Raw genomic sequence first — 12,724 nt, 5'->3', positions numbered from 1 at the left:
CCTGGTTTCTTATGGGAAAATAGATTTAAGTAGGGTGAGGGATTATCAAATTATGTTTAAAATTTATAAATTGCATATCATGAATTGTGTTAACATAAATTATTTTTATTTGCTTTTATTAAGAGAATTGTTACTTGTGTATATTGTTCAGAATTGGACATATTCTTAAAAGAAAGTTATTGTACAAAATATCCATTTGAATTGCATTTAAGTGACATGTTAAAATATTTACAGACAAACCAACACAGTCCCGTCCCCCTCGTAGTGCTCGGCAAAACAGGGAACCAAGGGAAATGAAAGACGACAATGATTCTCGGCCTCCAAGAAGGAGAGACGACAACGCTCAAAATGAGTTCAGGTAAATCATTGTATTTACAGCTGGTCCATCGTCATAGAAAAATGTAAATGAAATCTTGGCCAGTGTTGGGTGGAACTGAATTTTTCCTGTTTTGATTGAACCATACATTTATGCAATCTTGGCAAGTGTTTAGTATCTCTAATTTCTCTCTGTTGATATTGTAGAGAAAGGCCAGAAGGCGGAAACTACAACCGACCAGAAAGTGGTCGTGGACGATTTGGCAACAGGGGCCGGGGGAGAGGAGAGGGACGACCCCCAAGGGGAGGCAGAGGTCGTGGTGGATTTGACCGAGGCGGAAAACGGGATTTCGAGCGACACAGCGGAAGTGACAGAACGTAAGGGTTACATTTGGACATTGAAATATTATCCAGATATTGCTGTTTTTGAGGTCAATACGATGATTTAGCTACCCGAGGAGAACAATATTTACTGAGCTGGAGGCAAGGTGAATATTGTACTTCAATTAACTAAATTATTGTATTAATAGAAAAAAAACATTAATTACTTTATTATATGACCAGTGACAAATTAATAAAAAAACTAAGAAATGCGATATTTCATAGGAGGATCTATCTATTTAGTCCAATGTGGTGAAAATCAAATGTTATATTGGCTTCCTAGGTCACCTGCAGGTGAATATTATGTCTGTTATTTCGAGATAGTTGGATATGAGCCATTCAAAGAGCTAGGAATGAATTGTTTAATTAATGATTCTGCTCATTTTAATATACACAATATAATGTGCATGTGTAAAGATTCACAGCATGCTATTGATGATGGCAAAATATGCCATTCCATGGTGGCAAAAAGTGCAGAGGTATTGCAAATAAATTAACTATTTGGTTTTGCTGTAGCAGTGGTGTGAAGCCCACAGAGAAGAGAGAAGGGAGTGGTTCTCATAACTGGGGATCATTCAAGGACGATATGCAGTAAGTCAGAATGTGGTAAAGGGTTGAACTACTAACCAAGACGTTCGAGATCAACGGAACTAACAGATTAACCAGTTGTGATTTATACAGAGAGGCAACTGTGAAAATCATTTTCATATTATTTAGTTGTCAACACTTGCTTTCAAGTATAGTAAGTCTAAATTTATCTTTGCTTGTAAAGGGTTTTGGGTCCACTCCGCTCGCCATAAACCAAGGGTTTATATGAAACTAAGTTTATTTGGAGCGAAGTGGACCGAAAATTTTTGGCCAACGAAGATGGTATTAAATACTTTTAATGCTACAAGATCTCGGGGAAAAAAATTAAGGTGTAAATTTTGTTTCATGAAGTTATTTTCAGTAGATGTTGAAACTATCAATCTTAACAGCGTCCAGGGTTATTGAACATAATGTTCTTCCCAATAACCAATGACAAAAGTTGCTATCTTAAAGTCAGGCTCATTAGAAATGTCGCACTGTCTGCTTTAAAGAAAAGTCTCAATTCGATTTTCAAAATTATACCAATTTAGTCAGCTTTTAAAATGTTAATTATGTAATTTATTGCAATGTACAACAAAAATAAGAGTTAAATGCATTTTTATTTCATTTTACATTAATTAGAATTTGAATTTATTTGAATGATGAATTGTTTAAATGCTTCACAATTTCTATATCCAAATGGAGATATTGACTGATGTGCATGCTCATAGTTTTTGATATGCATTTTGATGAAAACTTGATGCAAAATGATAAATATTGTACTAGGGGAAAAAACTATCACAAAATATTAAGTTGATGTCATATTCATTTTAAAACTTGCATCTTTTTGTGATAGCGTGGAAAAGTTATTGTATATTTGTGTCTTGAACGCAATGAATAATTAAGTGGTAGATATTGGCATTGTTGAGTGAAAAAAGAGTGTTTTATTTAGAGTTCAAAGCATTTTGAATTCAGATGTTCACCATTGTTTAAGGAGAAGTGAACATGATAAAATTATTATGATTCTGTAATTTACTTTGACTTATGAACTCTTTTTAAACACATTGATTAAATTAGTTGTGGACTAATTTTGATGAATTTAAATTGCCGTTACATCATGTATTAGAAATATGATCAGAAGTAGAAAACAATCGGTTTAATGAGATGCAGTCAACAAATGGTTCTCTGTACTGTTTTGTAGGGAGGAAATTGAGAAGGCTGTCGATGCTGAACCCAAGGAATGGAATCCTTCAGAGGATGCAGAGAACCAGGACCCAAAGTAAGCCAGGTCTAATTTCATAAAGATTGCAGATTTTGCTTTCTACATCAAAAGCACTTCCCATGAATGAAATATGAGATTCATTTTGACAGCAAGTTGAATTCCTTATTTTTGGCCAATATGAAAAATTGTCTTTAATCATTTCAAGATACGAACAACAAACACAATTCGATCTGCAGTAACTTAGAATCGCCCGTGTCTACTGTCAAGTCGTCTTGCGGAAGTGATTAAGCAATGCAAAGGGAAGACATTAAATGTTTTAAAATGGATATCAAGCCCATGCCTTCCTTTTGTGTGATATTATTCAAATTCATAGGAGTCAATTTTTGTTGATTTTCGGTGTTTATTTTTAGCGAACTTGTGAACATGTAATTTTGTGGATCTATTATAACGAAAAACTAGTTCTGTATGTGATTTAACGAGGCCGGGTCTAATTTGTTCTGCCCTAGATTTTTTAATCAAATTTTTTACATGAATTTCTACTAATATAATAATTTTTTAAGATAAAAAATAAGACATTTACCACACTGTTTGTTCAGGGGGTCATCTCAAATTTTTAATTTTTAACATAGGACCCTATGGGATTTTGCTTGAAATATATCAATTTTGCACATTTTTTTTTTTTTAAATTCTGCCCTAGGGATTTCTTTTTCTGTTCTACATATTAAAGTTATTGCTAAAAGGCATCAAATGGTCAAATAAAAAAAACAACTTTTACCTCCTGGTTTGATCCAGGGGTCTTATCAAAGTTGATTTTTGTATGCCCAATTTCCCAGATTTGTCAGATAATGGCTATTTTTTATTTGACAAAGGCAGAAATGGTGATATTTATAGTATTATTAAAACATTCAGACATATTTAAGTAATAAATATATAACATCACATATTAAGGGTCCTTAATATGAAATACATGGTTACTGTCTTGAAATATATGAAATAAGCTATATGTAGGCAGGTTAAGAATACGTGACAGAGTGCTAGGCTTGCTGAACCCTCTTCACGTTTTCAACCTGAGCCCAAATATAGCTTATACTTCGAGACATATATGTTTATTCCACAATATAACATTAATTTTACAAATTTCGCTGAATATCTGCAGTTGAAACCATCACGCCATGGCGTCAACCGAGCAAAAAGATGACGTCACAATACAAATGAAACGCTGCATGAAAGATTGCGTAATTGTTCTGTACTCGGCCTCGTTAAGATTAATATTCATGGGAGATGAGGAACAATGAGTCCACAGAAATTAAGCAGCCATGAATATTGATGATTCTACAGTAATTTGGAGAAACCTGGTAGTCTTTGAAGCATATGATTATGAAAATTTAGCCAGTATTTCTCTGATTTGCACATAAAAGTTTGGATGCTTTCATCAAGGAGTTGTGTTGTTTTTGCTATAAATAGATATCAATAATGAACTTGTAAATTTTTAAAACTGATATTGATTTTCTATTTGGTTAGTGAAAGCACGGAATCAACTGAACAACCCACTGAAGAAGCCCCGAAACAAATGACCCTTGATGAATGGAAGGCCCAACAGGAAAAGAGCCGACCCAGAAACCAGTTCAACATCAGGAAACCAGGAGAAGGCGACACTGCTACCAGCCAATGGAAAAAAGGAACGGCCTACAGGAAAAAACTCGAGGAGGAAAATGAAGAATCTGATGACGAGGAGGAATATGAAGAGGTATTTTTGGAAATATAAAAAGGGGGAATTAATTTGTCGGTAGTTGTCAATAATTCAAAGCATCATCCCCTGAAATTCCTATACATATTGGTCCTTTGGTTTCGTTTAATTTTTTTATGAAGAATTTTGTTTAAAAAGTGATTTGCAAAAAAAACAAAAAGAAATGATATAGCCAACTGCTGACTTTCATAGTGACTTTCAAATTGTTTCCCTAAATTACTTGTAGTATGTATGATTACAGTTCATATAAAGTAGCACACAAGCTTTTTAATCTGAGGTCATATTGGTCAAAGGATGTAAAATACATCCATTTTGATCATAAGGTGAATAAAAAGTTCTCTAGCTTATAACCAAAGTAAAATATAGTTCAGATGTGAAGGAAATCAAACAGAACAGAAACCGTAAACCAATATGTTTGATATTGTCTTTTAAAATAGTGAATAAATTTCATTTTTTCAATCCACAGCTCTAGAATCTATGGTACTGTGATCGTAAAGATGAAGACTTGTTGATATTCAGTAACTCTTTGTATTGTAGGATGAAGAGGCCTCAAGACAGAAGAACTTGGTGAATAGTTTCAAGTTCGTATTCAATACCGACACTAGAAGAGGAGGGCGTGGCAGAGGTCCGAGAGAAAGAAGGGGTGGTGGAGGTGGTCGTGGAGGCAGAGGGGGAAGGGGCGACAGACGGGGGCCCCGGGAATCTGCTCCCAAGTTTGATGACGAAAATGACTTTCCCAGTCTTGTGAAGACTGAGGCGTAATGCCCAGCCAGCTATGCTGCTTACAATATTTTCCCCCAAGTACTATACAGTTTCATACTGCGTGTTAGGAACTTGCTTTAAGAAGCCACACATGGGAGTGAAGTTTCTTGCAAGACACAACTCAATGTGAATCCATCTTTTCATTATATAGTTTCTTGTATATTTGTTTTTGACCACTTCTTTGTGGATGTTTGTTCGTTTGGCAAACCAGCTGAGATCTCAACAAATTAAAAAAAAGAAAGAAAAATACACATCAATGGTTCATAAACTTGTGAATTGTCGGAACTACAGAAAACTGCCTGAAGGAGAGACTTGGATAATTTTGATTGAAAGCCTGTGAATGAAGGAAGTGATTGGTTGTAGGGACGACCCACTAATGTGCTAATCAAGTGCTTGGTCTAGATATTTATTCGTTTGACAGTTGAAACTATTTGACAATTTATATATGCCATGTGCATGTTAACTTTTTTTTTTTCCATTTAGAGACGATTCATTTAATATTGATCATGAAACTGTTATAATTCAGTTTGTTATAAAGACATTGATTAACAAATTGATATTTGGTGAAAAATATTTGTAATTGTTTATTTCACTTTTTATGAAGAGAAATAAACTTTGGTATATATACCTCTTTATATAACTGTACGCTTTCCTGTCTATTCCTGATGTCTAATATTCATTGTGTGTTTGATTGAAAGGTGAGATTAAACTTTTTATAAGAGAACAAGACGGCATTCCTTCTTCCACACTACGATCTGAAAGCTTCAAAAGTAAACCACAAATCTTTTGTCCAACCATGTGTGATCCTTAAATCACCGAATCCAACTCCCCTTTTGGTCGAAATTTTTGGATTTGAAGAAGCAACAGTAGTTGTATCTTTTTTCAGCATACCTCATTACAGTATTAAAACTGCTTATGATAACACCGTTTTATATTAAAACGGAGCGGTTCTTGAATACCTTTATGAAAAAATTGGAACCACGGAACACGCAAATGTTGGGATGGAGATCGTACACATTTTAATAAGACACGTGTTTAATTGTGTCAAGGCGGCAAAAAAACGTTGACGTGAAATTGTGAGTTTCTACAGTATGTGGTATAAATCTGTTGTAAATTTAGATGCATTTTTGTATTTTCATGTATAAACGATAATGTGGCGATTTTGTGTTCATGCATTCTCTCGTAGGCGCTCCCCAGCTAATTTTGTAATTGACGAACGACATCCTTTTATAAATTTCTACCCTCTATACTATAAAATCAACGTTGATTTTTATAGAATAGAGGGTAGAAATTTATAAATAGATATCGTTCGTCATTTACAAAATAAGCTGGGGAGTGCCAATGGCATTCTGTTATAAAAAAAAAACTGTCTCTTGCTCAATCCATAACGTCGAATGTTTTCAAGACATCTACTCACGATGAACAGCGTACTACATCGCATCGGATCAAGTGTCATTCTCTTCCATTATAATTTTCAAATACTCCAAATGATGATTGGATCCCAGGGCGTAATTGACCCTCTTTGGTACAAGGTCCTGTTCTCTTTCAATTGGGATTTTTTCGTCGAAAAATTGCATCTTTGGCAAAAATAGTCAATAAACAAATATTAGCAAAAGAGCAAAAATTCTATATAGATTTCTTAGTTTTTAGCTGCATATTACACATATAATCATTAAATTAATGTTTGCATCATGATAAAACACAACAGAACATTCTGATTTCAGATATTTTAATTGACACATCAGGATGTCTCACTTAGCAGTCCTAATATATCTTTTATAGCACAATACGACACGGTTACTTTGGGAATTTATCAAAAAGATTTTGTGGGAAAAAACGGTCAATATTCCATTGGGAATGGGTCTTTAACAGGACCCGCATGCAAGGGATATTATGCCCTGGATCCTCTTGAAAAAAACCGCATAAATTCTCGGTATATTTACAAAGTATTTTCCGCAAACAAAACTTTGTAAAGTTTCCAAACAATATACACCAGGGGCGGATCAATAATTTGAGATCGCAGGAAACGCCAGTTGTATGCTGGGGTCGGGGGATCGTCTTTGGGTTCAAGGCTCGGGGGCGTCCTGGATTCTTGAGATTTGATAGAGAAAAATAAAAACGAAGTCTTCTGTGACATTTGTGATGTTTCTTTATTTTAATTAAGAAATAATTAAATTTAAAAAGGTTTGTAGTGCAGTAAACCAATTAAAAGCTTCTGCATTGCTGCATTGCAGAGAATATAAGGTCTGGGTGTATATTGCACGGTTTAAAAAAAGTTCAATGGGACTATGTAAATGAAAATCATGAAAGCTTGTGTTATGAATAAACATGGAAGAGAGTTAAAAATACTATTATCGTTTTCACCCCTGCGAATGTTATTGTCATTTAAATTTTAGACCACGTGTTTTTATTTGACCCTTTCAGTTTCGCAGTAAAAATCGTGCCTCGTGTTTATAGCCTATTTCATAGAATCTACAGTAGGGACTTGTAATCAAATATAAAATCTAGAGGTTTATTGATTTTATACTTTATCTCCATTAATTGGTGGATAAAATGTGTTCTAGAAATAAATGTGACAATAAAAAGCAATAGTTTTTTCTGCTGTTGCAACATTTAACATGCTAAGTAGAGATCCCCCCTAAGGGGTTTTTTTCGATCCGCGCCTGACCTAGTAATAGCATCAATAGTGAAACAGAATATACTATTTTATGCAGAATGTTTCTTGAAAATGTCTTGATATACTTAGTTCTTATGCAAAACAGACACTCGTTATTTTTTTTAAAAAAAAAACATGGTATTGCATACAACAAGCATCAAACATGGCTATGATTTTTTTAAGCAACCCAATGTTTATATTTTCAACCACTCTACACGTGGTTCATCACGAACGATAACTCTATTCTGAATATCATCGTTTAATTTAAATAACCGACAGATGTTGAAAAAAAAACTTATCTTGAAAGATTTTCATGTTTTAACATAAATCAAAGTAGGATATGATAAACGACCAGAACTTACGTATTTTGAGAATATTATCCGAACACATATACTTCCGCTCGAAATTTCACAGGAACTGAACAAATATCGGTGAAGTCTCGTGAACTTTCATTCAAGAACCTCTGGATTTATTATATACTTAGCAACGATAAAGAAAACATTCCGAACACATTCGCAGGGGTGGACTTATAAATGCATGAACTACACATTGTAGTATAATGTTGTAATAAAGAATAAAGAAAACAACAATCAATGTTATGAAATACAAAATATATTTATTCTTCGAAAAGATGTCCAATGTGCCCGTATCATTTTGCACAGACTGTGCTGCCTTACTTCGCATGCACATCGAACACGTGAAGTCCGTGCAACCTGAATGCCTCGATCGGAAAGCAACCGACCGTAACTTTCTCAACCGGTATATATACCCCGGTTGCAGTAAAGGAGCGATTGAAAATAATATGGCGACCAAATGCTTTTATGAATTCATGTCAGCTTTAACTTCGTTAATATCCGATAGTTTCCGTAATATTTGGTTTACTTCAAGACTGGTTATTTCATGCAAGAGCGCTTCCACTCCCAGTATAAAAACATGTAGATTTACCGGGGAGTATTCGATTTATGCGACGTTCGTTAAACAGGTAAAAACGGTGGAGAGCGTTTATTTCATTTGAATACATTGTCCATCTTCCCCTTTCTAGCGTTTTGTTACCGATATGAAAAGGGATGAAACAGTATGTAACTGTTAGTACCATATGCAAAAGACTCATCGATGAGGTCCGAGTAAAATGGTGTAGTCATACTAATATAAATCACTTATTTCTAAGCATATATATTTAATACATTTAACAAATAACAAGCTTTGGACTTTCCACGTGTTGATATTCACTACCAAAAAATCATGTAATGTCATTGGTCAGTGCGTTTCTGGGTTCTGTGCTTGATATGCAAATTAGTATTAACTTCAATGAAATCGAACAACCAATCGATGAGTAATATGATAATCAGCGTACACAATTTTAGCACGGCCCGACAAACAAACTGTCACGCTGTTACAGCGACCTATTTAAGAAAAATCATGGACTGCACGATATAATCATGGTGATGTCGGACTCAAATTCCCATAATAGATGAGTTAGCTGTTCCTTTTAGCTAACGTACTGATATATAGGAACATTATTTAGTTATTTTTACTCAATTTTTACAATAAATTTATCAATTTGTTAAAAATAAAAAATTACATAACCCGCGTTATAACCCGCTAACGCGGGTTTGATATTTTTTCTGCAACGTCACCACCTACATTCCCGTGTGTGAATCACCAAAGAAAGCATTTTATTGTTTAAGTAAAATCAATTGCTCAAAGGTGGCCGCTTGTTCTCATCTGAAATGGGTTTTCTTTACGTTTGTTACACCTTTGACTCCACGTGTTTTCTTCAAACCACACCTTTGAATCAGTTTAATGTAGAGGAATCGCTCGAGTTTCCACAAAACTGATCATTGTTAATTCTCTTCGCCAGAAGAAGCAATACGAGGGTTGTTCGGAAATTATTGAGACAACACGGATATTTCCATTTCTAACTGACGAATTAGGGTGAGAATTGGCATGAACATTGAAGAAACCTTTACAAATAATTAAAGAAAGTAATATTTAAAAAATGTTTAATATTTTGTGTACAACAGTAGATAACAAATCGGTGGTCGGGGTACCCGGCGCAAGCATAAACTCGGAGAATAAGAAAGCTAAAACATCTGTAAGTGTCTACAAACTTGCAGCTTATACTAAAAGAAATCAGATTATATATGTCCATTTTGCTATTCATTGTGACTAACTTTTGATCAAGTTTCAAAAGTGTTTGAGTTGAACAGATTTATTTACCAAGCAATAGGAATTTGAAAACGACGGTATATAGAAATTTGACGTCAAGGCGGCGCAGCAAATATACATCAAATTGATGGAAATATTCTGAAAAAGACCTTTTAATGCCACACAGTTGCTTAAACAAAAACTAAACGATGGCAAGGGATAACGAACTTCAGTTTATCGTCTTTTTTCACTGATTGTTTAGCTAGAATTCAGACAAAGTGACTAAATATCAAGTACTTTTTACACACTAACTGATGTCAACAGTTCTAAAAAATGTACACAGAATCACGGTATGAGACATTTCACAGTAATTTGACCTTTGGTTAGAAATGACCCGATTTTTTCCCACAAAATTCAAGAATGGAGGGAATATGCGAATGTTGACATCTTGAAATGTAAACAAAAGATGAGAAATGAAGAATTAATTCTAATTTCCCTTTGTTTGTTAGGTGTTTAAAACATAGGATCAATAAGAAGCGTTAAAATGACGTTGCGGTAAGTTTGCGGTTGCGCCGGGTCACTGGGCGATGGCAACTCGGTCTGCTTACCAGGAATGATCTAATCATGCTATGGACAATAAATTTTTTACATTGATAAACTCTATCCTTGTGTACATTTTGGTGAAATTTCAAGGGTTTATCTTTTCCCCCAAGGAAATTAGAGTAAATGTCTCAATAATTTCCGAACAACCCTCGTATATAACTTTATTTTGACCATTTCTTTTAAAGGGGGGATTCCAGCGTGGAGTTCTTACTTGTACAGTGTAGTAACCTCTAGACTATGCCGGAGCTCGGGCAGTATTACATAAGTAAAAAGTTTATTACAGTGACATGTTACAGAATACCAGATCCTAATCTAATAATATTTCATTATTACACCAGACCAAACGGACATGTAAGTCACTTTAATATTATTACCTAATCAATTAAGTTTGCACCAGTGTCAAGTGTTTTGTGTCAAATTATACATAAATAAATAAAATAAGCAACTTGGTAGAAATATATGAATTCAATGTAAGGATAGTGAACTAAAAATGCTTTTCAGTTTTACATGTAATTCATATATATATGCATTGCATTTTGTGGTTATACACGCGGAGTAGTGTAACTGGTGTATATAATTGTGTTAATGAAAGTAATTTTAAAACATTTTTACAGAAACGAAGATCAATAGTATCTAGGAACTTTTATGTGCAAGTTGAAATTCACAAATTACACGTGAGTTAATCCATATAACATGGATTAATATTTTTCTTCAATTTTTTTTTTGCTTTCCTCATTTCGATTATTTTAAGATAGATTATTTTTTTTTCTCTTCATTTTTAGCGTGTGTTTATATCTTCATTCATCAAAAAATAATTTGTCTATAAATCTATTTTATTGTATTTTGTCTTTCCAAACTTTATAATCTTAACAAATCTGTTGCATCACATTGTTAGAATCAAGTTTCAAACAAGCGGAAAATAAGAAAAAAAACAAAACTGTTGGTCGACGTTTGACGATATGTAGGAGATATGTTTCTACCTGCAGTCGGCTTCATAGACTAATTAGTTTAGTACTTCTCAGAAATTATACTCCCCCCCCCAGGACTGTGCCATTTGTATCGTAAAAATTGTCTGTACGTGTTCAACATATCACCCCTGCAAATGTTATTGTCATTTAGATTTTAGACCACGTGATTTTATTTGACCCTTTTAGTTTCGCGTAAAAATCATGCCTCGTGTTTATAGTCTATTTCATAGAATCTAGGTACTTGTAGTCAAATATAAAATCTAGAGGTTTATTGATTTTAAACTTTATCTCCATTAATTGGTGGATAAAATGTGTACTAAAAATAAATGTGACAATACAAAAAATAGTTTTTGTCTGCTGTTGCAACAATTAACATGCTTGTAGAGATCCCCCCTGAGGATTAATTTTCGATCCGCGCCTAACCTAGTAATAGCATCAATAGTGAAACAGAGTATACTATTTTATGCAGGATGTTCCTTGAAAATGGCTCGATATACTAAGTTTTTATGCGAAACAGACACCCATTATTTTTAAAAAAAAACATGGTATTGCACACCACATGCATCAAACATGATTTTATTAAGCAACCCAGTGTTTATATTTTCAACCACTCTACACGTGGTTGAACACGAACGATAACTATGTTCTGAATATTATCGTTTAATGTAAATAACCGCTAGATGGTGAAATAAGACATACATCTCAAGATATCTCACTCCTCATGTTTTGATTTCATTGCGCAGATGATCATTATATTTGAAATGAATATGATTTTATTTATTTAATCATCACAGATAGATTATTATTTCATAATTACACAACATTCATAAAGAAAATCCATTTGAATTCAAGAAACAAACAATTTTTTGGGGGAACTATTTTTTCGTGCGGAAGGTTTTTTAGACAAAAATGACAGAAACAAGCAATTTTATGAATTTTCATTATACTTTTCTCTTTATTATACTTTATTCATTATTCACATTTTTAACATTTGATAGGTTTGTAACATATTTTATAGGTTCTGTGTGACATGTACAAAATCAAATCTTGAGAATGTGATAGCCGTTTAGCATTAAATCATGCAAATATATAGAGACGTCGCGCACGGTGTTGGTGTTAATTTCGGTAACGTCAACAACGTCAAAAACGTCATTTTCACGCATAACGTAATGATACATTTTATTAAGCACAGCATACGAAAAATTAAAAAAATAAGAACTTTATATTAATTTTTTTCTGCGTGTAAGAGATTTTGTATTTCAAAACTGCAATTTCAAAATATCTTTTTAATATGTATAACCAATTCTGAAGTTCACAACGTTAAAATGTTTCAATTTTAGTTCAGTTCAGCGATA

General features: G+C 33.7%; 1 protein-coding gene across 2 annotated transcripts in view; it reads left to right on the top strand.

Moving 5' to 3' along the window:
• Positions 1 to 6,154, top strand: part of LOC128165354 (plasminogen activator inhibitor 1 RNA-binding protein-like) — a 6,925-nt gene extending 771 nt beyond the window's left edge. Inside the window, exons 2-7 of one of the 2 annotated variants that reach the window (XM_052829771.1) lie at positions 235 to 358; positions 523 to 693; positions 1,216 to 1,287; positions 2,465 to 2,542; positions 4,007 to 4,232; positions 4,770 to 6,154. In XM_052829771.1, coding sequence (XP_052685731.1) covers positions 235 to 358; positions 523 to 693; positions 1,216 to 1,287; positions 2,465 to 2,542; positions 4,007 to 4,232; positions 4,770 to 4,994 — 896 coding nt within the window. In that variant the 3' untranslated portion in view covers positions 4,995 to 6,154. Of the gene's footprint in view, positions 1 to 234; positions 359 to 522; positions 694 to 1,212; positions 1,288 to 2,464; positions 2,543 to 4,006; positions 4,233 to 4,769 lie in introns of both variants that reach the window. The other variant, XM_052829770.1, reaches the window with a different exon arrangement.
• The last annotated feature ends 6,570 nt before the right edge of the window (positions 6,155 to 12,724 follow it).

This window comes from Crassostrea angulata, chromosome 10, assembly GCF_025612915.1.
Source record: "Crassostrea angulata isolate pt1a10 chromosome 10, ASM2561291v2, whole genome shotgun sequence".
NCBI lineage: Eukaryota > Metazoa > Mollusca > Bivalvia > Ostreida > Ostreidae > Magallana > Magallana angulata.
The sequence above is the reverse complement of the archived record's forward strand: the minus strand, read 5'-3'. Positions and strand labels throughout refer to the sequence as shown.